This window comes from Clytia hemisphaerica, unplaced genomic scaffold (genome assembly GCF_902728285.1).
Source record: "Clytia hemisphaerica strain Z4C2 unplaced genomic scaffold, Clytia hemisphaerica genome assembly, whole genome shotgun sequence".
NCBI classification, from domain to species: domain Eukaryota; kingdom Metazoa; phylum Cnidaria; class Hydrozoa; order Leptothecata; family Clytiidae; genus Clytia; species Clytia hemisphaerica.
In genome coordinates, this window is record NW_027103840.1 from 392,898 (window position 1) to 418,488 (window position 25,591).

Consider the following 25,591-nt stretch of genomic DNA (forward strand, 5'->3'; position numbering starts at 1 on the left):
TTTCGTGTTCCGTAACAGGAGTTCATCTTCTCGGTGTTTAGGTATTGAAGGAAGTAAACGACTCTGCTTAGCGAGAAATTTCTCTTTTTCTCGTTTGATTTGTACCGTATTCTTTTCTTTCTCTCGTTTGAAGCGATAAATCTCGTGATCCAAATTACTAACAGTTCGTCTGTTCAGACTAACCGTTTGTTTGAGTTTGTTGGAAGTTGTACTGAGCGAACCAATGAAAGTCCCTTCGATGTTCATTCTTGATAATACTGAAACAAAAATAAACAAGCTCTTTAAAAAGTTTCGACCTGTGTACTCGCTCGCAAACATTTATTTTTTAACGGAGAATCGAATATACCCTCTCTCTATTTATATGCAATCTGAGATAATTGTGAAATCTTTATTTTGACAAACAACAACATTTCAAAAAAACAAACGTGGGGTGCTTTCTAACAAAAGGTGGTCCTTTTCATATAGCCCTATCTACACGACGATCGTAAAGATGTGAGATTTTTTCGAGGAAATGATGACAGTTTTGCGTGACCGTTTGAAATGAAAAGTGTGAATTCCCTGATAACAAATTAAGATTCACGACCTTCCCTTTTCACCAATTTTTCACGTTATTTCCTACAAGTGTGATATTCCTTGATTCAGTGTAGAAAGGGCTTTATTTATCTTTTCAAAATTTTAACATGAACGCCCACATTTTGGCAATTTTCTCTTGAATGAACAAATTATTTAAGTGAAAAGGCAAACACTTACTTAAGTAATAACTGCTTATTTTTTGAAAAAATTTTACATTGGATATTTTCGTATTCATCTTTTATTTTACACACTTCTCGAAGAAGATTTCACACGCTGTATTCTCTATTCCATCATGATTGTTTTTAACTTTGTGATGGCAATCATCCTAAAATATTCTAGAGGGTTCCTAGTACAATCAATCTAACCTAAATATAAAACGTGATACATACCTCAAGCAAAAATTAACAGGAAAAAATGCTTTAAAAATAGAATTCTTCGATTCCATTGCAAAATGGTGTTATTTTTAGCATATTCTGAATTCTTTGGCCCATTTCGGGGGGCATTTATTCTTATTGAGTACAACAGAGAACATTCTTACAAAACAGTGTGTTGGTTTTTCCCCGGTGGAGAAGCACTTGGTTAAAATACGATCGTTCTTTAACGGTCCGTTTTTTAAAAAAGAACATCCAAAACCTTCGGATGTTCTTAACTTTTTGAGTTTTAAACCTAAAATTGTTTCGTAACATGTTCTTATTTTCACCATTTTTTGTCCATTTTCCTAAGAAATTTGGTGCTTTAGAGTCTGCGAAGCTTTAAAATGTTCTTAACTTGTTCTTAACATTTTGGCCATCGAAGCCTCATGTTCTTATAGTTTGTTCTTATAAAAAAACGTGTTTATTCAGTGAAATGGGGTAAAAATTGCAACATCCTGGCAAACATCAACACTTTAAGGTGCAACTTTCAGGATTTTATTTGAATTTTGATTTTTTTGCACGAGGATTATTTCTGTTTCACGTCACTTCGTAAATCTGATTAATGATGGAATGGAATTCTAAGAAGAACAAGCTTGATCATCTCTTTTACTTTCGTCATAACGGCAGTAAATAGAAAAAATACTAGCGACAATAAGCACTTTCATCCGTGACCTTCAATAGAATCAGACACCTTTAAATATTCCGAGAAAATCTGAATGAACACAGACCCTGCCGTGACTTATAGACAAAAATTCTTAGAAGCCTCTCAAAAAATCATATTTGAATCATTCAATCTTATCGGTTTGAAATACGAAAGGAAATATTCTGAAAACGACAACAGTGGAGGTTAAAAGCACGACCTTTGTAGGAGCTAAAAAAAACTGCGAAATTAACTTTATTGTAATCAAAACCCCATGGGGGGGAGTACTCAGGCAACAATGGGTGCTAAGTATGTGCGGGCGGTAAGGGTCGGTTTTTTCACCCTTCAAAGTCTCCAAGAGTCGGAAAATTCATGATTTTAGAAAAAAAAATTGATTTCAAGTGAAAAAATTGTCAAAAAGTCTCTTAAAGTGTCACCTTTTCAGTCTCTCTAAAGGTCAGATTTCGGAGGTCCCGTCCGCAATTACCCCTCATCCGCCAACCCTAGTACCACTCCTTCCCGAATCAAAATAACTCTTACAAATTGAAATCAGTCCTGTTGAAAAACCTTGTCGGAAGACTAGAGACCAAGTATTGTAGTTTTATCAAAAGTTTTTGTTGAGCAAAACACCATTCTCATAATTCAAGAACCCAGATATGATTCAGGGGAAATGCCTTCTCCACTGTTGAAGAGAGGGAAAGAAATTGCGGTATAATAATATCGTGATAAAAAAACATTAAAATATGCGATGATTTTGCTCGAAAAAGCTAAAAAACTAATTCTCCCTGGAGTATTATTTTTAACCACAAAACATAATTAGTTTTTATTTCAGTTAACAAAGAGGAACATAACACAAATGAGAATTGTCAAGAGTAAACATAATTACCTCTGTTACGATAATGATCCATTTGGGAATCGATTGTTTCAATAATGCACACTCGATGGAAAACTATAAATAATCAACAAATTTCTATCTTAGATATGTTTCAACAAGACAGTGTGTTGAAATGGAAGTCAAAAGCATCTTGAAATGTAAGTTTAGCTTTCTACCTTTTTATATATGCCTGGCCTTTAGTTTGTTCAGATTTGATCAATATTTATCCGAAAGATGAACCTTTTTTCTAATATTTAAAGAAAGATCAATTTGCTTTTTTTTAATGTCAGATTTTGAGATTATCACCTTGGATTAAGTGAAATGTTAACTGTTTTCTACGAACACGATAATACAAGGCTTAGGATTAAATTTTGTTCAATCAAATTTTATCCCGTGTCAGGAGTTCAATCTTGTTTACTGTCAAGATTTTTAAATGTCCCATCAAGGGTAGAATAAGCAATTTTTTTCCTCAGTCGCAACAAGGGTTACCCAAATGAATCTTGTGAACTTGAGATAACAAAGTTTTTGGGCCTCGATTTATCCTCATTTACAGTAAACAAGGTATGGATATGTGCTGTGTTCGAACCGAAAAAAAAGCTACGGTTTGGAAGCTTTTTATATCCATTGTATTGGTTCTAGCTTGGACTTGCGTTGAAAAATTAGATTGTTTTCCTAGAGTTATATTTCATTGAAAATTCGGGATCGATTTTTCTTTTTTTAGAGTATAAATGCGAAAACTCAACTCCTATTGAATATTAGCCATTAAATTGAATTGTGTCGTTAAAACTGTCCGTTATAGGTCGTACGTCGAAAAGTAAAAGTGTAAAATCTTTATTTTCAGTTGTTCTTTTGGTTGTGGTTTGTGTGGAGCATGCGTATTGCGTTAAAACATTCCACGATGAAGAACTGCATTCGAAAATCCCGCTTCGTTTGAAACGTGAAATCGAAGAACTTGTTCACAAACAACTTCATCAAACCATCTCATTGCATTACAATACAAATGATGACGTCATCAGCTTGTCACGTGATCCGATTATCAAAACGAATTTTCACCATCGAGCAAGAAGAGGTATTGGCCCGATTTCTTTCTGAAACAGTTTCTATTCAAATGTGTTCGAAAAACCAAACTATAGTGGGAACTCGTTTTAGTTTTAAACGAGAATCAAAATTTCAATATAAGGAAGTAGAGATGGGAATAATTCTGGTCCAGCCAATGGAAAACAATGTCTCACCAAAGACCTTTTTCTACTGCTTTTCGATAGTTATCGACAAAGCTGATAATGCTTCAATTCCTTTCGTCGGGAGATATTTTATTATATATTTTTATTCTTTGTACCTACCGGTAATGTAATCGTTTTTTACGGAAAGATTGAATTGAATTGACCAAAGACCTTTGTGCATTTTTTACGAAAGTTGATTGTAAGACTAATTGTATGACATTTTATTTTAACTCAGATTTAGGTGACGGTATTGCTGGCAATGAAACAGTGTATTCCGAGTGGAGCCACTTCGGATTTTGTTCAGCCAAGTGTGGTGGCGGAATTCGCGTACGAAGTCGAGAATGTTTGAATGGAACTTGTTTGAATGAAGATTTGATAGAAAAACAATCATGTGGCAACTTCCCTTGTGTCTCTGGTAAGCGCTATATTTATTTTGTAATGTTTGTTTATATTTTCATAACCTGAAAAATAAGAAAAAGGAAGAGATTGCATTTGCCTCGTTTCTGGATATAGCAGTAATTTTATGTAATTTTTGCAATTTTCAATGAACACTTTATGATAAGCACAGCTTGAATTTAACTTTTCTTCGAAATTTCTCTTTGACAGGTTCATACGTCTTGGAAGGGATTTCCGCAGATTGGATACTCCGAGATTTGACAGATGCCATCACTATCAAATTCTTTGTTCTACTGAATAAAATCTTCCTTGGCAAGTTGACCAGCACTGAGATCAAACTTTACAATTACGAACTCACCTCGTCGACATTCAAGTTTGCACAGAGCATCCAAGTTCAAGATGGCATCTCTTTCACAATCATGGAAACTGAACAATCAATCTACCTGGTGGTCCTGGAGAAGTTTTCCGGTCATTATTTCGGTGTTTCCTCGAGAATGTACATGTATGATCCATCAAGACTCTCCGGAGGTGTCTTCCACACATATCAACCTATCTACTTCAAAGTTTACGATCCTTCAGCTGTTACCAGCCTCGAAATTTATGGCAAACCGTATTTAGCTGTTGTCAACAGGAAAAATAAAGGTGAATTAAATTGATACTTTTCCTTATGAGCATTTATTTTGGCGTCCGGCGGTTGGTCAAAATACGATTTAGGGCGAATATTTAATTTGGCGAATGGCAGAATTTGTATAATTTAGCGGGGATTTGATTTGGCTAATGAGAAAATTTAGACGCTTGCAAATCAAAAAATGATAGTTCTTACTTAAGAAGGCTGATTTTTTTTCATGTACAAAATTTGGCGGGTATATAATACAGATGAGATGAAGCTTTTATAAGATACTTTACTAATTAGTCATTTGAATCGAAGTACTAAAAATGTCGCGTTCTTTAGAAAAAGTAACAATTGTTTTATTACTGGTTAACGACCGACCAAATCAAATAAGAGCTTATAAAAACTCCATTTCGTCCCATATAATATGGCGGATTTTACTAAAACCCACTAAATCAAGATTTAAGCCCTGCCAAAAGTTCACTTAAGTATATCATGATACTTCAAAATAAAATCACTCTTGTAATTTTGGACATATCTCGTATAATAGAATTTCATCTTATATGACCAAATAGGCCTGCTTCATTTTGGTTATTCGTGAAACTTCCATGTGAAATACTATCATTAAATTTATAAATCTGTAACAATTTTTTGATTTCTTCCTAGAAGCACGTCCAGGGAACGAGCGAAGAACGATCGTTTGTAACAATGAACAACAAGAAATTCGATGTACCGGTGGAACTTATATCAGTATCAGTGAAGCACTTTACGGACGTCACAATACCTGGGAATGTCCAACAATCAATTACGCACGTCCTTACCAATTTTTCTACTGGTGTAATATTCGAGTAAAGGACAAGATTAGTGAAATTTGTGAAGATAAAGATACTTGTGTGGTGGAATCGAGAGTTTTGACACTTCTTGGTACAAGCACTGACCCATGCCCGTATACAAATAAATACCTCAAGATCGTCTATTCTTGCAGTTGTAAGTAAATGTTATCTAAACTTCCATTTTAAAGTACTAAAGAAATTTGTAAACATACCGTATGCAGCGGGATACAAAATCAAAACCAATGTCACATTGGTTTTTTTTTTGTTTCAATTGTTTTACAAGTTTGTTTTGGACACGTGATTTTAATTGTTCTCTTTAATGACACGTGATTCGCGCAATGTTTACATTTTACTACATTCTTATCCCTTTAGTCTGAGGCAGATTTTGGATCGAAATTATGCCTGTGGAAAGAAATCAACGATCCGAGCCTATGTGATCAGAAATTAATAATAGGATGCTAAAACTCTTATAAGCGAAGAAAACTTCTGCCAGGACAAGTTATTCCATAAAACCTCTACATTTCCAATCGGTTGAACGATCATGGGAAAATCTATTTCATTCAATCTTTTTTTCTAGCATTATCTTACAGAAGTACACCATACTTTTACGAATGGAACCATGTTGGATTAACCATCGTCCCTAGCGACAACTTGATAACATATGGTGCTGAAGATGTAGAATCGTTTCATATCCATGGCAACGCTTTTGTAGCAGTTGCTAACCACATCAACGATCAACGACAATATCATTTGGATTCTGAAATTTATGTTTTTGATTTGGCTAAACGACAGTAAGGATTTTCATCGTTTTTGGCACTGGCTTGGAAAATAGCTCAAATTGACAGATATGAAAATTTCATGAATAAGGCGATAAGAAAATTCAAAACATTGTTCCATAAATTTGAATTTCGTCTAGTTTTCTTATTTATACTATACCTAAGGGAGGTAACTGTGGCTATTAATTATTCTTATTATTAACTCTCGTCAATTTATTTCCGATCTTAGATTTCGAAGTTTCCAAAAATTACGAACAGATGGTGCAATTGATTTGGAGTTTTTCGTGATTGGTCGAGGCATAACACGTGAATATTTCCTCGCGGTTGCAAACCATGTCAAGGTTGTCCCTGGGCTCGGCAAGACGCATGAGGTTGACTCTATCATCTACAAATGGAACTGGAATTTGTTTGTGCCTTTTCAATGTATTAAAACGAATGGTGCCAAGAAATGGACTGCTGTTACTGGTACGTTGCTTACAATCTCAAATTTCAGTTCAAAAACAGCTCGTTCTTAGTTGCCTATAACTTATTTTGGAATCTTTCGTGGTCGACTTTAGGCTAAATCTTCTGAAAGGTATCTTCATCTTTCAATTTCTTCTCATAACTTTATGATTTTCTCCGACGATTGCCTTTTCAATTCAAACCAATTTCAATCTGATTTAAACCATATCGATTGAGAGTTAAACTTGTGTTTATTTTTCTATATTTTGTTAGGTCAAAATGGCGAGTTCATATTAACACACACCAATATGCATGGAAACGTCACCTTCTACAGTTACGATGGCTGGAGATTCTACTTGACCAAGAAGCAGCCACAAGATCAGATCTTTCAACATTCTGCAACTACAACCTCCATCTCTATCAACACTCCTTCCTTCTCCACTAAGATGTTGGCAATACAACCAAAACCAGAGTTTGTTGATGACGTCAATAACATCTACTCTTTCCAATTCAAACAAGTTTTTCCTAATTTTGACTTGTTGGAGACATGTTTACAAACTGTCCAACAGATTAATCGAACCGTTTACAATGAACTGTTACCACGTGCAAAGCAAGTGAACGAATCCTTCACGAAGATTAAAAATGATATTGTACTTCTGGAGGATGTTATTTATTTGACAGGTAAATCTTAAGTCTAACCTCTTTACACGTATAACAGATTTAATAGTGAGATGAAAAATTTTAAGACAAGCTCTACATATATACGAGGGTTTCACTACCTTACACGAAGAGTTTTCAAACATGGCAACTTAGATAAAAAGCAAAGCTCTATTGGAGAAAGGCTTAAATGGCTAAAAATCACCGAAATCGTAAAAAAAAGGCTGTAACTTTTCTGTTTCATTTTTTCAGAGAACAAGACTTTCACAGACCTCACAGTGAATGGAAAAACCAACTTGAACAATGCCACAATCAAGAACATCAAACTCTCCCAATCCGATCTCAATACCGTCACTATGGTGAACAACTTACAAGTCCAGAAGACAAACCAAAGAAACATCTTGGCAGTTCTTCAAAACAGAATCAAATCCTCGGTCACATATTCAACTGAACAAACGATTACTGGATTGAACAAATTTCAAAATGATGTCTATTTCAAGACATTGACTATAAATGGAAATGTATCCGTTGGCAATCTAACCAATGGAAAGGACCTCTCTAACGTTTCCAGAGATGCAATCTACATTAACAAGGATGAAGTGTTCGAATCCCAAATAACCTTCACTAGCAATATCACATTTGATTCCATCTCTGTCCAACACATCAACAATATTTCGACAACCAAGCTTCGATCAATCAACAAAGCATCCAACATCTCTGGACAACAGACTTTCCAAGACTTCCAGACATCATCAGCCACTCAAAACAACATTCAAGTCAATGGCTTAGTTGATGGTGTGGATACTTCAAAGCTAGTGCTATTGGATACAGATCAAAACATTACTGCATTGCATCAATTTACAAACAAGACCACAATGCAACAGGATTTCCATATCCAGGGCCTGGTCAACAATATGGACATTTCTACTATTGCTTCAGACACCTTAAAGAAGAATAAAGAAGACACAGTCACTGCATATCAACGATTCTCCAGCATAGAAATCAAGGGAGATTTGAACATGGCGGACAAGAAGACAATTAATGATGTGGATGTCTCCAATCTCACTTCCAGTGGAATCTATCTGAACGCCGTCCAGGAATTTGGCAACATCGTATTCCAAAACAACGTCACTTTCAATGACCAAATATCGCTTGGTGAAACACTCAACAACGTCACAATCGATGATTTGGTATTCACAGATCAAACAACTGTCTTTCATCATCCAATCACATTCAAGCAAAATATCACATGTTCTGATCACGTGACCGTGGATGGAAAAATCAACAACCTCAATATTACTGGTTAGTCTTAATTTAATAAGATACTTTAGATTTTCGTGTGATTATCTGTAATTATCTTAACCCGTAGCGTAGATGCTTTAAAGTGCAGCACATTTTGTAAAATCACTCATTTAAACTTTACTCTGCAAAAGTTTCATTTTCATTCAAAGAACAAACTTAATCCATCACCATTGGAAAATTTAAATATGTTTTTTAGAAACGGGTTGTTTATAACATTCTTTTAATAGGAATATCTTTGAAATTAATATAGTCGGGCTTAAAAGTAGACCAGTAACTGAAATCAATTACATTCTTATTATTCTAGAAGACATCATGGACGTTTCATCCAACCAAACCATTACTGGCAACACCATTTTCACCAAGAATCTCCAAATGTCAAACAATCTTCAGGTCCATGATCATCTTGATGGAATTGACATCAATGCATTTATCAAGAACGTTATGACTTACAATACAACTCAAAACGTAACTGCAACAAAATTCTTCAGTAACTTGACCACAGATTCGATATGGTTCAACAACTGTACAGACCAACAATGTACCTGGTTAAACATCTTATTGAAACTTAAGGAAGAATCAATCCATAAAACCAACGGACAGATATCTGTTAATGGAACTAAATCCTTCTCAGATGTTTTAATCCGTGGTAATCTCACTCTTAATGGTTTATTAGATGGTTTAGAATTCCCTGGTGATTTCTTGCAGCGATCCATTGATGAAGTGATCAATGGTACCTACACTTTCAACAACGTCACATTCGTCAAAAATATCACCGCTGATACGCTAAATGGTTACAATCTAACTGAACTCTACGAACGTGTTTTGAGGAAGGTTGGCCATGAACAAATCGTCATCGCCAATTGGTCTTTCAATGATCACACTCACTTTGATGAACTTCAAGTTGATGGGTTGGTTGACGGAGTAAATCTATCACGTGATGCACTTTTAGCCAATCAGGATCATGTAATTTCTGGGGAAAAGACTTTCCAAACGGTACCCACGCTAAACGTCTACTGGTGCATAACATGACAGTCAGTGGTCTGATTGATGGCGTCAATTTGACTCAATTGAATGAAGAACTGGTGACAACATTAGCAGATGACATCATTATCAAAGGGAAGAAGGTTTTCCAAAACCACGTGTCGTTTGGCGGTAATTTAACGGTGGGATTGATCGACGGTGTCAACATTTCAAAATTGAATGATCAAGCTATGAAGCTGGATGAGGATCAAATTGTCACTGGAAAGAAGGTATGCACATTTAGAATTATCAAATAAATTTTTGAAAGAGCCTGAAGAATTTCATGAGCGTTCTTTCTTAATTTTCTTACAGCCATTCTTCGTAATCTTTATAAATGCTAATAGTGGTGTAGCTCGAAATGGTGCTTAAAATACATTTAGTTCATTCAGTGATTTCCTCACAATTTTCTTTTGATCACTTAAAGTAAAATCTCTGGCCCAACCTTCATACTCTGTTGAAAATTCCTTCTAACAATTGAACAAAAGATTCAATCAAAATTTGTTACATATATCGTGGGTCTACTCTTAGAAAAGTTTTCACCCTTTTTCAGATTTTCCAAGAGAAGATTGAAGTCTCGATGGAGAATCTCAAAGTTGGTGGTTTGATCAATGGAATCAATTTGACCGAACTTCTACAACAATCCATCAACAAGAACGAGCCTTCAGTTGTGATTCGACAAAACTCGACTATCCAGAATCTAACAATCCGTGGTAACACATCCACCCATGCATTGAATGGATTGAATTTGACCGACATTGTTGGATCAGCCTTGATGAAAGATGGTGATCAAACTATCCATGGTGATGTCTACATAAATGAGCTTGTTATCAATGGCGATCTCAATATTACCAACCTTAACGGTCGTGACTTCTTGGAAGAAGTGATTCAGCTTAGCAACCCAGGATCCATTTCATCTCACCAATTCTTCCAAGACGGTATCACAACACAGCAGTTGGTCACACAACTACTCAATGGTCAAAATCTAACAGAGTTTTTCAACAGTATTGTCTTCATCGATCAAAACGCAACTATTACCGGCAAGAAGATTTTCACTTCAGAACTTCGCGTTGATCATCTGATTGCTCATAGTTTAATCAACTCCAAGAATCTGACAGAGCTGATGGCAACGACCCTATTGAAGCAAGGCAACCAATCAATCCACATACCAACTACATTCAGTCACGTGATTCTACAACAGGATTCTGATCTCATTTCGCTTAATCAACATTCAAACGTATCAACATTCGAAAAAGAAATCTTGTACAAATGCGAAGGACCTAAAAGACACGTGGTCGGTAACCATGTATACCAGAAAGCAGAATTCGGACAAAGATCGACTATCGGACACGTCAAGGCTCAAGGATTAGTCAATGGATTAAATATTTCATCCCTGGAGAAAGAAGTGGTCACTAAAACTGGAAACCACAGTATCGTTGGTAAGAAGACCATGAAATATTTGACAACTAACAACCTGTACGTAGAGAAGATCAACAATTATTCATTCCCTGGTGATTTTGTTCAAATTAGAGATGATGAAAATATCACAATAACTGGCATAAAGACATTTTCAAACGACACCATAATCACCAATGACTTGATAATGTCACCAAACAGCACTATCAATGGATTCGACCTATCAGAGATCGCAAAGGAGATTGTCACTATTCATGAAAACGTTTCCATAGAAACTGATGTTGTGTTTAAAAATCCAGTGAATTTGTCACAGAATCTTGAAGTTGGACTTTTGAATCAAGTGAATATCTCGTCGGAAGAGTTGCTGTTGAAATCAACCAATCAAAAAGTGACAGGTCATAAACACATACTGAAGTTGGAAGTTCAAGGAGATGTCATAACTCCAAACCATATCAATGGAGTGGACGTACAGAAGATGTACAACGAATCTATTGTATCGGAACGACTAAATACAGTGACTGGTTCGAAAGTGATCAATGGAGATGTGATTGTAGAAGGTGAGTTTGCCCATTGTCTCTCTTTGACTCAACTACACCATTTACCTCATTTAAAAAACTTTCATCTCAAGAAGCCTATAAGGTGAGGGGACAGAAAAACAGAAACATGAGGTTCAAATATTTCAATCTCAATGGTCATTTTAGCCCTGAGAAATCTCAGCCACAACGTAGCTTGTAAATCCAATATCTTTCAATGATCTTTATTTTATTTTCAGGCAATTTGGAGACTGGGCTTGTGGATTCAGTCAACGTTTCTATTTTCTCTGAAATGACCAGAATCTCTAACTTTTTGAATTACGATTTGTCAGCCTACGAAATAGCTGTTCAAAAGAACGAGCGAACAATCACTCAATTGTCACAAGCTATTGGTGATATTCGACAGAAAATTGATTATTTCGTCCCTCACGAACAAATCTTTTTAAACTACAAATCAAGTTCGATGGATGTACTTCAAAAATGGAACATGACTTGGTTGGTTGCAGGGGCATCAAGTGACGTGTATGACATTCCATGTGCAAACAGTACCGTTTACAGAAAATTCGAAGGAGAAGAAACGTTCATCGCAATTTTACAGGTAAGATTCAAATGAATTTTTGCGATGAATTTGTCGGGAGTAACTTATTGGTTTTGTGGGTTGAAAGCCGTTAGTGAACAATTATTCCAGTTATGAAAATCGAGACATTACTTGATGACAAGAGAAGACATAAAGAGATATTTTCAAACAAGAAATTTATCCATGTTTCGATTCTCTTTTCTAGATCACTTCTTCTTCGATTTCCGGAACAAAGCTCGACTCACTGGGCTCAAAGAACGTCTCTTTAATTACTTCATCCAAGAAAGTAAACGGTTACTGTGGCAACACTACATTGGATCCACACAAATTTTACGCTATGCAATACAATTTCCATCAAAATTCAAACGAAAGTTATGAACAATCAACGCGAGAGATGACAAAATCAACAGGCTTAGATGTTTTCCAAACTTCCCAAGAAACTTATTCAGTCCTGTTCACACATCCTAAAACTTCAAAATCCAAATGTGTTGACCAATCACTGGTCATCTATCCCAAAGGAAACTCTATCAGCTTTGGAAACGAGACATGTGACGTCACAAAGGGAATCATCGTGGATAGCAGAAATCTTTCCAGTATGATCGCTTTACTTGGTGTGAATTCAAATGACGAACCACAGCTGAATATCTACACAGTTGTCCATCCAATTCCAGAATTTTCTTTCCAAGGAGAAGCACACCTGGTACAATCCATCCCAACGTACTACGCATCCGATGTTACGAGTATAACAACCAACTTGGGACGATTTTTAGTGATTGCCAACACATACGACTCTAGTGAAGGCTCATTAACCGTTTCATATACAGTTCCTGTGGTGATCTACAAGTAAGTGAATTTCTTCTATACAATTTGTCTCTGCTGCCTTGTATTGAAATAGTGCAATTTATGGGTTTAGACCTGGAATCTTTCTGAAAATAATCATATAAAGGTAATTTCAATGCATCCAATAATTCAGTTACTTGTACCCATATAATGAATATGCCCTGTAACCTTGACTTGACTGATCAAATGAAAATAAAATGCAGAACAATCACCTTATCTCTGTTTACACTAAAATGATTTTCATTTTAGGCTTGAAGAATCGAAAGAATCGTTTCAAGAATATCAACACTTGGATATCTATGCTGCTTATTTGGTCACCCATTTCGAATTTGGTTCCAATATTTACATTGCCATAGCAACCTATGATCAAAATATTGTCGTGCTTAGGGTTAGTAATATCACAATTTCGTAATGGCGGATCCTAAGTTATGTTTTTTTTTCGATAATCGGAAGGATTTAAAATTTCCGTAAATTTTCTTCCCATTATTTTGAGATGAGAAATTAATTACAATTTAATTAGCCTTATTTAGAAACTTAAATCGAAAACAGTTACTTGTGTAAGACTACTAATACTTAGTTTGTCAAAAGACGAAAATAGTGAATAATCTATCTAAAGATAATTAAATTAATACTCCAAAATATCTATTTTCTTTCAGCACCGTGGCTTAAATAAATGGCAAGAAGAGATCACCATCCCAACTCGTGGATACGCTTCCGTTCGCTCCATCAAATTCTGGATGGATTCAAGTGATGATATTTATCTGGCCATCTTGAGTGACAACGACTGGGACGAGTCACACCCTACCATGGTAACGGTTTCCAAGGCAACTCTGTCGTCACAAGCAGATGGAGAAGATATAGCGCGCCAAGTCAACCAAATGCATTGACACTGAACTATATCATGTTTTAAATAAAAATAAAAAATGACACATTGTTTGTAAATATAAAAATGAAAAAATTGAAAATATAAATTGTAAAAATTGTTATTTTATAAATGTTTTATTTTATACATTCTCTTTTGTATTAACTGCACTAATGAATTGAAAAGAACTAAACATTCAATTTATCAAAACTTGAGGTTCTGAACTTCTTTCCCATGTTGGACTACCTTATTGGAACTAATTTTCGCGGGTTTTAATTTTAGCGTTTTTCGCGGTTTTTCGTCAAAATCGCGAAAATTTGATCCCGCGAAAAATTTTGAGAGTTGAAAACCGCGAAAATTAATTCCCGCGAAATACAATTTTTTCCAATTTTATCGAAAAATTTGAAAAATTCCTAGGAAAATGAAAGAAATTTGTCCAAAAAAGGGCAAAACCGCGAAAATTAAAACCCGCGAAAATTCCAGAATGGAAAAAACCGCGAAAATTAAAACCCGCGAAATGCAATTTTTCGGATATTTATTTTCGACCGCGAAAATTAGTTCCCGCGAAAATTAGTTCCAATAAGGTATACGCTATATGGGTAAATATTTAATAATAGAGCATTCTCAGGTTGTTGCCTGCCTGGCATACGTTCTCAATTTTAGTCGAATCTAACTTCTGTGGGAACACACAAATTTTCTAAAGTGAGAATGTGACGTGGAAAAGTCTCCAGTGGTTTTTGAAAAATATATTCAATAGAAAGATTTTTCTTAAATATGTTATTGAGAGGTTTTTTCTTGTTTCTAAAAGAAAAAAAGGTGTTTGAGATGGAAATCATTAGCCAGAGAGTAAAGTGCATTTCTTTTGATAAGAAATTGACACCTGCTGCCATAATTTCGTCATCTGTACTGATATCAATAATTTACCTCCTCCATTCCTCCAAATTAGACCTCTGACTTTGATATACCATTGACGGAATAGAAATTTAAAGCATCTCTTCTTTGAAGAGATGAACCGATTGGCCATTTTAAAGGCTTGGGGGATACGAGAAGTTTTTTTCGCGTTAGTGCAATGCAACATGCTCCATCCTACTAACCTGAAACGCTTTCTCGTGTCTCCACCCGTGGCTTCTTTTTTTGTTTCATGGGACACGCACTTTTTTTCTTGTGTTGGTGGGATAGAGCATGTTGCATTGTACCAACGCGAAAAAAAAATTTTTCATGTCCAAAAGCCTTAAAGCATTAAGATCATTCTTCAATATCTCGAAGCTTGAAATCATTTACACGCTTTTTTTTATAAGAATACACTTTATAAGAATGTCCATGATGAAAATGGCCAAAAAATGAAGAATATGGTAAGAATGTCACCATCATCATGGAATTTAGCAACTGAACCTAAGAATGCCATTTTTAATGCATTTTAACCTGTAGATTGCCAATTTCGATCTTAACCTATACTGTAAGAATATTTTGGGATGATTTTCGCTAAAAAGTTAAGAATATCCATGATGAAATGAAAAAACACCATTCTTATAAAAAAAAAGCGTGTATTCAAACAAATTCAAAAGAGACTTGTGTATCAGTATAATATACACGGGAGGAAAAAAAAAAAGGCTCAAAGTTTTGATAGAATTTGAATTAAATAATGGTTTTGAGCTTGTTGGAAAGAAATTCAAGAGTGGAGTATTACTAAATTTCTTTTTTACAGGTGCTAACCTTCAGTGAAATTCATTTCATCAAAGGATATTGCTCTAAAGATCGGCAAGTTAAAAAAAACTAAAAAAAATTAAAAAGGCAGTTTTTTCTGCTTTTTATGTTTTCTTGTAAGCAATCAACTTTAAATTGTAATGTTTTTGATTGAATAAATATTTTTGAAAATTCTTTTGCAACATTGAGAAATTCTTTTGATAGAATTCCGAGAGTATTAATCAGGGAGCACAGTATTTCAAGGGCTGATTTCCTAGAATTCACACATTTTGGAGGTCAGTGCATAATTATGCGGTTTGCGTCAAGGAGTCGTTGTACTAAACAGAGGGTGTCGGAATTTGATGCTAAAATCAAGTCAATTTTGATAGCATGTTTAGCTTTTTTCTTGCGAGTAGAACCTCAACGAGGAAACTAAAAGTTTCTACCTCTTAAATTAGTGAATGATCAATGTGAAATTACATAATTGTTTATCAAAACAAGCTCATTAGCCCGTTAATGATTTTTTGAGGTTTTTTGATTTTGTAACCGTGTCTTGTGGTTGATGCTACCTACCCTATTAGCCCCAAGCTTTTTTGACTTTTGTATCCCCAGGGGTGGGGGGGTAGAATCTACCACCCTCGATTATTTTTGATCTAGGAGAGCTACGGTCATGAAATTTGGTACAGATGTTCTCCATCATGACACAAATTTCCTGGAACAAAAAAAAATTTGATGACATCATTCAAAAACCGATGACGTCATCACAAAATTTCCACCTGTCGGCATAAAGCCAAAATATATGGTTTACAAAAATGTCTATTACATTATTCGAACCAATAATGATATTTAGATTCTGTTTAAAAATTCTGAAAGATAAAAGGTTCTTCTTTAACATAATTGCCGGTTTTGCAGTTTCCATGAAGATTTTATCTTATAATTTGTGCTGAAGATGAGTTAAATTTTCAAAATTTGATGACGTCATTAATGATGACGTCATCATTTTAAATTTTTTTTTTCTAATTTTTCAAATTTATATTGTCAATACCTATCACGTGTCAAAATTTGAAGATGATTGAATAAATAGTTTAAAAGTTATCAACAATTTAAAATAATGAGTTTTAAGCGATTTTAGCTGGGTTATATGTCATGTTTCACAATAAAGTCATAAAACTTGATCTGGACAAGCTATAACCCTAAAATTTTGCAGAAATACTCTTAATAAGATTTTGTTTAAAGTCACAAAGTTTCAAGTCGTTTAAAAAATTTTTCTCCGAGATATACGCAAAAGAACTCCAGCGTGGTAGATTCTACCCCCCCCCCTGGGGCTAATAGGGTTAAAACATTTCTTTTAAGAGACTTATGCCCTCGCTGCTGGTGTGTATAAACGGTCCTCATAACCCAGATTTACAAGTGTCCGGAAAATTCATCCCCTTGGGAAATCACACTGAGTTCTGATAAAATGTTGAAGGAGCTCGCGTTCAATAATCTCATTTGATAGGTTGAGAAAATCGGATTGAAGTAGCGAAGAGGCGACATGAGAAAGTTGACCTTGAAATAACAGACGAATCAGGTTCGATTGCAATGTCATCCGCTCAGTACGAGGAATAGACCTTATCTGAGTTTTTGATTTTTCTAAAAAGCGATGCATTGTGGGATTATTGTTTCGAGTGTCTTACAATAGAATTCCATCGAGGAATTCCTAAGAAATTTCTATTGTTATAAACTCGAAACAATCCCACAATGCATCGCTTTTTTAGAAAAGTCAAAAACTCCGATAAGGTCTATTGTCCTACTTTTTCCTGCGTTTAGTTCCGGTACTAGTCGGTGATGAAATAATAAAGAGCTGTCATTGATCCATTGATGTGTCATAGCACAATGCGTAGGTTTTAATAATCCTCAGGCTTACGTCCAAAGTGTTTTTGTCTACTTAAATGAGATTTTATTTGAAAACATTTGACAGGTTTCAAGTAAAAACAAATTAAGCTTAATTAACTTTTCTATTAAACAATTTCGAAATATTTTGACATCATTTTGAAGGGGGAGAGAATGATTAGTTTTTCGCAAATTTGTTCGAAAAGACTTTTACATTGTATAGACGGATTGTTATAAAGAGCTAAGGAGAGGAAATAAGATGTATTGAATATCTTTCCGAGAGGATGTCAGAGTTTTGTTTACAAATACAATGAGTTACGTTTTGTGGGAATCGTATGAAAGACGACGTAAATAGACCGAAATAAAGATAATTGTTTCCAAAAATTAGACATCTTTAATCACTGAGTTGTTTATAGTAAGAAACCATTGGTTGACGAAAAAGCAAATAAACTTTCAAACAAGTTCATTTGGAGTGATAGTTAACCTACGTGAAGACGTGTTGTATATTTTGGATGCACTTTTCAAGAAGTTCACAAACATCACTCATTCACACTGTTTTAACGTTTGACGCAGAACTTTGTGAAATATACACCGAGTTTTCGTAAAAGAAAAACAACCACTTAAGAAGAAAATTTTTAAGAGCACCATAGAGATCACTCTGGTAGCAAAAGAAAGCAAATCATTTTGAGGTGAAGTTACGTTGGATGAAGGAAGATATTATTCATTCGAATGTCATTAATTTATGGAGTAATTAAAAAAAAGTTTTTCAAATTAAGTGGACGGATGAGTCAGTAATCCCGAATTAAGAAACAATAACAATCATCTCCTAATTGGTTAAAGGTTTTTTTGCTTGGTTAGTCGGTTTTGGTATCGTCGATAGAAAGGTGTTCGGAAAGAGAAGTTTTTTCAGAGATGTCGATCGTTAAAAAGGAATTGTTACCAATCCCACCACCTGAAGCAAGGAAACAGTATCTGGTCTGTAAATTATTAAAAGAGGCGACTGTAGAGAACGATTGGACCTTAGTGGACTTTATGTTACGTCATTGTTGGAATAAAGAACGTATTTTTGTAACCACAAGTAAAGATGGAATGGGATTGCTACACCACGCAGTTCAAAAAGATTTCCCAAATACAGTACGTGTTTTGATTGAGCATGGTATTAACGTAAATTATCGAAATAAAGAAGGAAATACTTGCCTCCATGTGGCATCACAACTTGGAAACGAGGCTATACTTGATTTACTGATGGAAGGAGGAAGTAACCCTTTCATAGAAAACTCAGTTGGAAAACAGCCCATCGATTGTGTGAATGATAAGTTACATTTTAATGTTAAAGAAAAACTACGTAAATATTCTTTGAGATGTTCTCGTGTGAAACTGATGAAAAATCTTGAAACATGGAAAAATATTTTAGCAGAGGAAGAACGGAAAGAGACTCTCGTCAAAACGAGGCTGAAAGAACGAAAACCACGTCGAAAAACAAGCGTTATGCAAGTACCAAATTTACAAAGGACAGATTCTGGTATTATCTCCGATTTCGGCAGTGAGAAATCCATACCAGTCACTAGTACAGTGACGTCACAAAGTAAACAAATCGATGAGAAAGAGAACGAGAAAAAACTTGGCAAAAGTAAAAGTTTCAGTGTCAAAGATATTGCTTCTCAATATAACACAGTGACTAATGCATTACGTAAACTTAGCTCAAATGCAAAAAATGATGATGTTAAACCATCCGAAATTAAAGCTTTAAAGAAAAACAGAAAAAGTGAAAACAGGAAGCAATCAGGAGGAGGACTGAAGGTCTCTGAACAATACGAAGGAGAGCAGAAAAAGACATCGAAAAAGCGAAAGAAGATCGACCGTACACAACGCATGTCCCTTCCACTCTTTCCTATCTTTGCACCTCCGGAAAGTTATATTTGAAAATATAAAGCTTAGTTCATTATTGGAATTCGTGTATTTATATAACTATCTAAAATTTGGCTAAAAAGTGACAATTTATTCCTCCTGTAAAAAATGCAATAATAATATAAATTTATTTTCATAAAATACGAAATTTAAGACAACAATTTCATTGTTGGAATATTTTAAGGGTATGTGTAAATAAATATGTGGAAAAAATGAAAAAATATGCTATACCGTAATCACTAGAATTATAAAAAGGATATTATCGAATATTGAAACACTTTGTACACATATAATCTTTAAGGATCAGTCAGTGTATAGTAATGTCATTGTTACGTAATTGGTCCGGTTTCGTAGAATTTGTCGTCTGTCAATCAAAATATGTCACAGTGACGTCAACAAGTACTAGTAAAACAAATTTAAACGATGTCGTCTTGTAAGTTCTTCTGCAAACTATTTTTGATCCTTTATTTTCTCTACTGAACACTTTACAGTATTGACATCATATTTGTTGGTCATAGAAAGAAATATAAACAGGTAGAATTTGTCTTTGATCAACAGGTTCAAGATGCCACCGTTTCGTTGTAAATATCGTAGTTTGAGTAGTTGTTTTTTTAATAAGTGTTCATTGTCTCAATGTCGCACAGAGAAAGAAAGAAAATATCACAGTGAAGCTCTCTCTATTTCGATATTTCAAAAGATCAAAGTTTTCGTCGAATTAAAGAGAAGGTAACGTTTTTCAAACAACTTCCCTGCAGAGGGATAAGAAAAGAACTAATCTCTGAATTCGAATTATGGAAAGACTTGGATAATGGGCGTTCGAATTAGAGAGAGTGAATGGCTTCCTACCTGTTGTTAAATCCTTTGTTTGTTTGTTTGTCAAGCGTTTTTTCGTTTTTGTTATTCATCGTTTCTACTTTGTTATGTCATAGATCCAACGTCGACTTTTTAAGCCCAGTGTACTGGAATCCCTGTACCAGTGCCTTATATGAAAAAGTGAAGTGATTGTTCAGTCAAAAGTTCCTGTCTGAGGTGAATTGTTTGGCAAGTCTGCATTGAGTTGTTTGACAAGTCGAGGGATGAATTCGAAATTTATAAGTGTGAGCATTGAAAATATTGATAAAAAATCTAAATATTTAAAACTATGTGCAAAGTGTTGTAAAAATATAAAAAAAGTGCTCACAAGAGAAAAATTGGAAGCGGTAATACTTTATTTTCTAAAAACTGTCGGTTCGATTAGATCAATCAATTCGCAATCTTTCAAACTGCTAAGATACAAAAATATTCTAATGTTCTTTGTCTTGTTGTTGTGTTAACTGTGGTAAACTCACCTCCAAATGAACATCTTGGAAGTCATAGCAACATGTCCAATGGAAACCAATGTTACAAAACACGAATACGTATTCGAAAAATGCGAACAGTGAATATACTGAAGAGATAGAAAGAGAATATTTTAAGTCAAGTAAAAAAAGCAACACAGAAAAAAGTGTTTTACAGAAAAATGTACAACTTTTGATAATAAATTTGTGAGTCAAGGAACTTTTAAAGTATAATAAAATTTAAATTTCTTAATGATTCTAAGAAAATCTCAAACTTCCTAAAAGCAAAACACAAATTTGGAGTATTCATAAATTGAATGGGAATGTGCTTGCATTGGAAACCAAAAGACGAAAGTTAAACCAACAATAAGGCTGACAGATTAACAGCACGGAGTGTAGGTTAGTTATATCGAGGAAAAATAACCCTTTATAATAATTCTAATACAATAATGACCGGCTAGTGAGGGCTGTACTGAGAAATATTGCCCGAGGTCAAGTAACGACCGAGCTTGCGAGGTTGTTGCATTGACCGAGGGCAATATTTTCAGTACAGTCAACGCATGTTAATTTTCCTTTGAAAAAGTGACGTCACAATGAAATTTCCAAACGACGGGCAATTCTGGCCTGTGTAGGCCTGGCGTCGTCATGCGAAAAAAACCAATTGCATTGCGCAAAAAGCCGCGTAGCCCGCTTCAAAAAAGTAAACGGTTAACAAAAAAGGTTATACCATTGGGTTCGCAGTAAGTATTATGTCTCCAAAAGAAATAACCCAGTAACATCAAAGAAAGTATGGATGAAAGGAAAAGGATGATCTTCATTCTCAATGAACGGTAATTCTAGAAGAAGAAGAAAGAAGAAATTCACCACAGATTATACATAATTACATAAAATATTTAATTACATATCTTACAGTTTGCTTCATTAATATATGTAATAAAACTTTGTCCAATGGCCCAAAAATTAAAACTACAGGACAACAGCGTAAGCCTCTTTCTGATGAAAGAAAACGCAAAACAAAAGCCCAACAATCTTATTTTTTATTCACTGTTATACCGGGTGCACCAGAAAAAAAGTAAACAGGTTTGTCAAGATATTGCATCTTTGTGCCAAAAATCTGAAAAAACTAATGAGCCAATCTCGAGAAAAGCTGGTAACAGACGGACGGACGGACGGACATGGGTTAATTTATAGGACCTCCAAGGTAGGTCCAAAAACAATATTTCCCTCAAAACAATGCTTAAAATCCCATTTCGATTAAATTTTTTGATGATAGTTTTGATCCTTCGTTCAAATTTTGATTCCCTGTTTTTAATGAATTTTAAAGTTTTGAGTAGGTCAGGTATGTGTTCACCTTTCTTGACACATTCTCTTTAATTGATCATATCTTTAGAACAACAAATTTTTATATATCAAAAGTATATATTTTCTGAAAGCCAATAATATTCTCTTTCTAATGGTAAAAGTCAGCTGAATTTAAAAAACTGGGCAGGATATAATTAAAATCTTAAAAATTTTAACCTTACCTACTTCAAAGAAGTTAAAGTCACCCATAGCTTTTGAATTTTGAAAAAATAATTTCGATACTATGTTCCCAATAGATTGAACTAAAAAAGTGTCTTGGGATTTTTTTTGGAATCGACTTTAACTCTTTAAATCCTAACTAGCCGTATGCGCAGCGTCGCACGCTGCGTGTCCCATTCCAGTGAATCACTACACATCTAAAAAATTCTAACGGAAGAAAGATAGCCGCCGATTGATGATTTGATTTTGATTTTAAGAAACAAAGGAGAAAGAAAATAACATTGCATTGCAATTTTTAACCACAATTAAATAAATGGTAAAAGTATATTTTAAATCTTTTTAGCCATCGTGGCTAGCCATCGTGGTTGGACATTCGAGGGTGACTTTGATAGACTTTGAAAAGTTTTGAAAGTGATATGGAGCCGCTATTGTAAACAGAAAGTTTTAAGAATAAGAATTCTTTAAAATGAGAAAAAAAAAATGGGAAGATGGTTGATTTTAACCCATCAAGCTCCAAAGACTTGGTGAATAGAAAATGGTATCTTGGGGTCTCAAAGTTAGTCTAGTGGTAGGAAATCTGCTTAGGATGCAAAAAGATGATGATTCAAGGCCATGAAGAGGAGGCTTTGTAGAGCTTTGTTAGATTTTCGAAAACTTTTTACAAAATGTTGTAAACACACACGTTTAAGCGTATTAATATATAGAATTCTGTAAAAATATCGATAAAAAAGTAAATTTAAATGTGATTTTTTCAGTTATCTGTAAATTGAGGAAAAACAACTCGGTTAGAAATAAAATCCTAACATACTTTTTAAGTTTGATCTTTTGGGAATCTCATAAAAAAAGAATAAAGTCGATATCTAAATGCTATGGGTGACTTTAACTTCGTTAAAAGTAGTATGGTGTGGTAAAATTTTCGTTTCGCGAACCAATTTTGAAGTTTCATATACCAAAAATCAGTCAATACGTCACTTTCAACCAATCAGCTGTTGGGTCCGTGGAAGACATTGCAATGGTGCACATCATGGATAGAATAAAACAAGAATCGATAAAAAAATCTTTAACCGTAAGCTCACAACAACTTAACAACCCTGTATACTTTTTTTTCTGGCGCAACCGGTATAACAGTGAATAAAAAAGGTGTAAAGAATCTCAGCCGAATTTGATCATTTTAGAAGCCACATAATGTAAGGGAATCTAAGGTTACCTTTTGATTATAACGCACTTCGCCCAGTTTGAAGAAAATATAACAAGTCATCAACATATGCAACAATGCACAAACAATGAAGTTTTCGAACGATAGTGCATGGTAGTCTGGAAGATGAAGAAAAACGTGAAAAATTTGATCATTCTGATAAGGTCTGCTTGTTTTTAATTTTAAAAACTTTGTACAAATTAGCTGAATGTTTCTACACGAGTATTATAACAAAATTGCAACTTTTGCATGATTTGCATGGACCCCCCCCCACCAATGAAACGTTATATGAAAATTTAACAAATATGAACAATTCATTCTGAAGTATGTCTTGTTTTTGGTACAGAGTACTTTGTACTGATCATTTTTGTAGGTTTTAAGGTGTAATTTGATTTTAACGTACAGTTTTGAAAATATTTAGGTACCAATGATCTAATTGTAGCATTAGTAACTTTGCAGTGAATCACTGTTCAAAATTTGAGACCAAAAGGACTATTTTATAAAAAGAAAAAAGAAAACCATTTTGTAGGTTTTAAGGGGTAAATAGCTAAAATTGCATTTTTTCACGAAGGAATAAAAATTTTCTTAGCAGCTTTTACAAAAAACCATACCAAGGGAAGAATTCATAGGTAGCCTAGACTCACCAGAAAATGTTTCAGCCCTTATTGTTTTCTCTATCAGGATATAGGGGGTACCTTTTTTTATTGTAGGTTTTAAGGGGTATCTACTGGTAGTATTTCTATCCCCATTGAGATTTCAATATAAATTTTTATCCCCACAGTGGGAAAAGATCCGCCGAAGCTGTGAGACAGGGGTGTAATATAGAGGAATAGGAAAAAACAAAGAAATGCAGAGTGTGTCTTACCATAATTATCTTCAGAAGAAATAACAGATAGCAAAACCAAAGATGTAACTTCAGTCCATTTGCAAATAAAATTTAACTTGATCAGTATCCGAATATAAGGTATAGTGCTTGACGAGGCAGCATTCATGTAGAAACGGTAACAAATATATCCAAATAAATAACGACAACCAGAATGTATTCCAATACAAGTTCTCCATACGTAAATCTCTGGTGGTAAGTGGCTTGCTGAGCTAATCGAGGGAAGGAAATTTTTGACCTGTAAAAATTATCGTCATAATATAATAAGTTTTTGGACTGCAGTCAGAGGCGACTGATTGCTCCTTTTTCAGTAGTTACCTGTTTGAAGGTGGGGGAGGGGCTTTCTCTTTGGTTTGCTCCACGTTTTATAATAAACTTAGAATCTTCATAATAATAACTGCTTTTTTTAATAACAATGGTTTGAACCAACCAAAGAAAAGTCTTCATACCAGTTCATAAAAATCATAACAAATGATCAAATTATAGTTTTCCAGAGTTTTCTTTAGATATTACTTACTTTACAATGAGTTGATGTAACAAGATGTGGGTGATACCAGATTGATAATATGACACAAGAAATGATGCCAAAAGCTGGCAAAAATACTGCAATGTTTATAAGCAAAGGTAATGAAATCTTGATAGACTGTGACATTTTATTAAATTAAACCCTAATGAAAGTATGAAATGATCAAATTTCAGTGAATAGATTTCTCAAAATTAAATGAGAGGGCAATACAATTATCCCCTTGTAAATAAGACAATTGAACATTCAGACTTAGAAATACTTAGAATAACCTTTGGGTATATTTAATGTTCATAATTATAATAACTATAATAGAAAATAAAGATTGTTTTCCCTGATAGCAACTCTTTGTTACTGTCTATAGAAAGTGTATACCGAGTGACCCAAATAAAGTATAAAGGTTTGATGGTAAACTGTGTCCGAAATAATGTGTATTTTTACTATATCTTCTTTTTTAATTGTTAAGAGGAAAGACAGACTTAAAAGTTAGCATATACAGTAGCTTATTAATTTTTGTAGTAGCTTAATTTTTGGATTTTTACAAAAAAGCAAATTTCGACTTCAAAAGCTTATAACTTAAGAACCACTGAACCAAGTTTAAATAGTTATATACCAGATTTTAAGTTTGCCTTTCCTCTTTACAATGACAAAAGAATTCATTAAAATCGCACATTATTTCGGACAAATTTAGCCATCAAACCGTATACTTT

At 34.4% G+C, this 25,591-nt stretch overlaps 3 protein-coding genes across 5 annotated transcripts; 2 read left to right on the top strand and 1 right to left on the bottom strand.

Annotated features, from left to right (window-relative positions):
* Positions 1-167: 167 nt before the first annotated feature.
* Positions 168-25,024, bottom strand: LOC136807490 (post-GPI attachment to proteins factor 2-like). Of its 2 annotated transcripts, XM_067064074.1 has the most exons (8): positions 24,876-25,024; positions 24,341-24,596; positions 23,488-23,594; positions 21,487-21,595; positions 20,772-20,869; positions 20,290-20,423; positions 2,513-2,575; positions 168-257 (listed from the first exon to the last, which is right to left on the bottom strand). In XM_067064074.1, exons 1-6 carry the CDS (start codon positions 25,008-25,010, stop codon positions 20,367-20,369), a joined length of 762 nt encoding a protein of 253 aa, XP_066920175.1. In that variant the 5' UTR covers positions 25,011-25,024; the 3' UTR covers positions 168-257; positions 2,513-2,575; positions 20,290-20,366. The 2 variants fall into 2 exon arrangements, with proteins under 2 accessions (XP_066920175.1, XP_066920174.1); XM_067064073.1 differs by lacking the exons at positions 168-257; positions 2,513-2,575 and adding an exon at positions 19,657-19,845.
* Positions 2,607-14,190, top strand: LOC136807488 (uncharacterized). Of its 2 annotated transcripts, XM_067064071.1 has the most exons (15): positions 2,607-2,658; positions 3,342-3,569; positions 3,956-4,135; positions 4,327-4,758; positions 5,393-5,713; positions 6,137-6,350; positions 6,565-6,800; positions 7,050-7,457; positions 7,686-8,735; positions 9,040-9,985; positions 10,306-11,725; positions 11,941-12,299; positions 12,484-13,121; positions 13,368-13,506; positions 13,775-14,190. In XM_067064071.1, exons 1-10 carry the CDS (start codon positions 2,634-2,636, stop codon positions 9,762-9,764), a joined length of 3,819 nt encoding a protein of 1,272 aa, XP_066920172.1. In that variant the 5' UTR covers positions 2,607-2,633; the 3' UTR covers positions 9,765-9,985; positions 10,306-11,725; positions 11,941-12,299; positions 12,484-13,121; positions 13,368-13,506; positions 13,775-14,190. The 2 variants fall into 2 exon arrangements, with proteins under 2 accessions (XP_066920172.1, XP_066920173.1); XM_067064072.1 differs by lacking the exons at positions 10,306-11,725; positions 11,941-12,299; positions 12,484-13,121; positions 13,368-13,506; positions 13,775-14,190 and having other exon boundaries at positions 5,396-5,713; positions 9,040-9,853.
* LOC136807464 (ankyrin repeat domain-containing protein 54-like) lies at positions 18,448-19,458 on the top strand. The gene has a single exon (XM_067064043.1). The coding sequence runs from the start codon at positions 18,448-18,450 to the stop codon at positions 19,456-19,458; it is 1,011 nt and encodes a 336-aa protein (XP_066920144.1).
* Positions 25,025-25,591: the final 567 nt, after the last annotated feature.

Coding starts and splice junctions, on each gene's coding strand:
- LOC136807488 (XM_067064071.1), top strand. CDS start 2,634: ATGGAAGTCAAAAGCATCTTGAAAT. Junction 4,759..5,392: donor TGTCAACAGGAAAAATAAAG/GTGAATTAAATT, acceptor ATTTCTTCCTAG/AAGCACGTCCAGGGAACGAG. Junction 5,714..6,136: donor GATCGTCTATTCTTGCAGTT/GTAAGTAAATGT, acceptor CTTTTTTTCTAG/CATTATCTTACAGAAGTACA.
- LOC136807464 (XM_067064043.1), top strand. CDS start 18,448: ATGTCGATCGTTAAAAAGGAATTGTTACCAATCCCACCACCTGAAGCA.
- LOC136807490 (XM_067064074.1), bottom strand. CDS start 25,010: ATGTCACAGTCTATCAAGATTTCATTACCTTTGCTTATAAACATTGCA. Junction 24,597..24,875: donor TTACATCAACTCATTGTAAA/GTAAGTAATATC, acceptor TAATTTTTACAG/GTCAAAAATTTCCTTCCCTC. Junction 20,870..21,486: donor TACTTACTGCGAACCCAATG/GTATAACCTTTT, acceptor CTATCTCTTCAG/TATATTCACTGTTCGCATTT.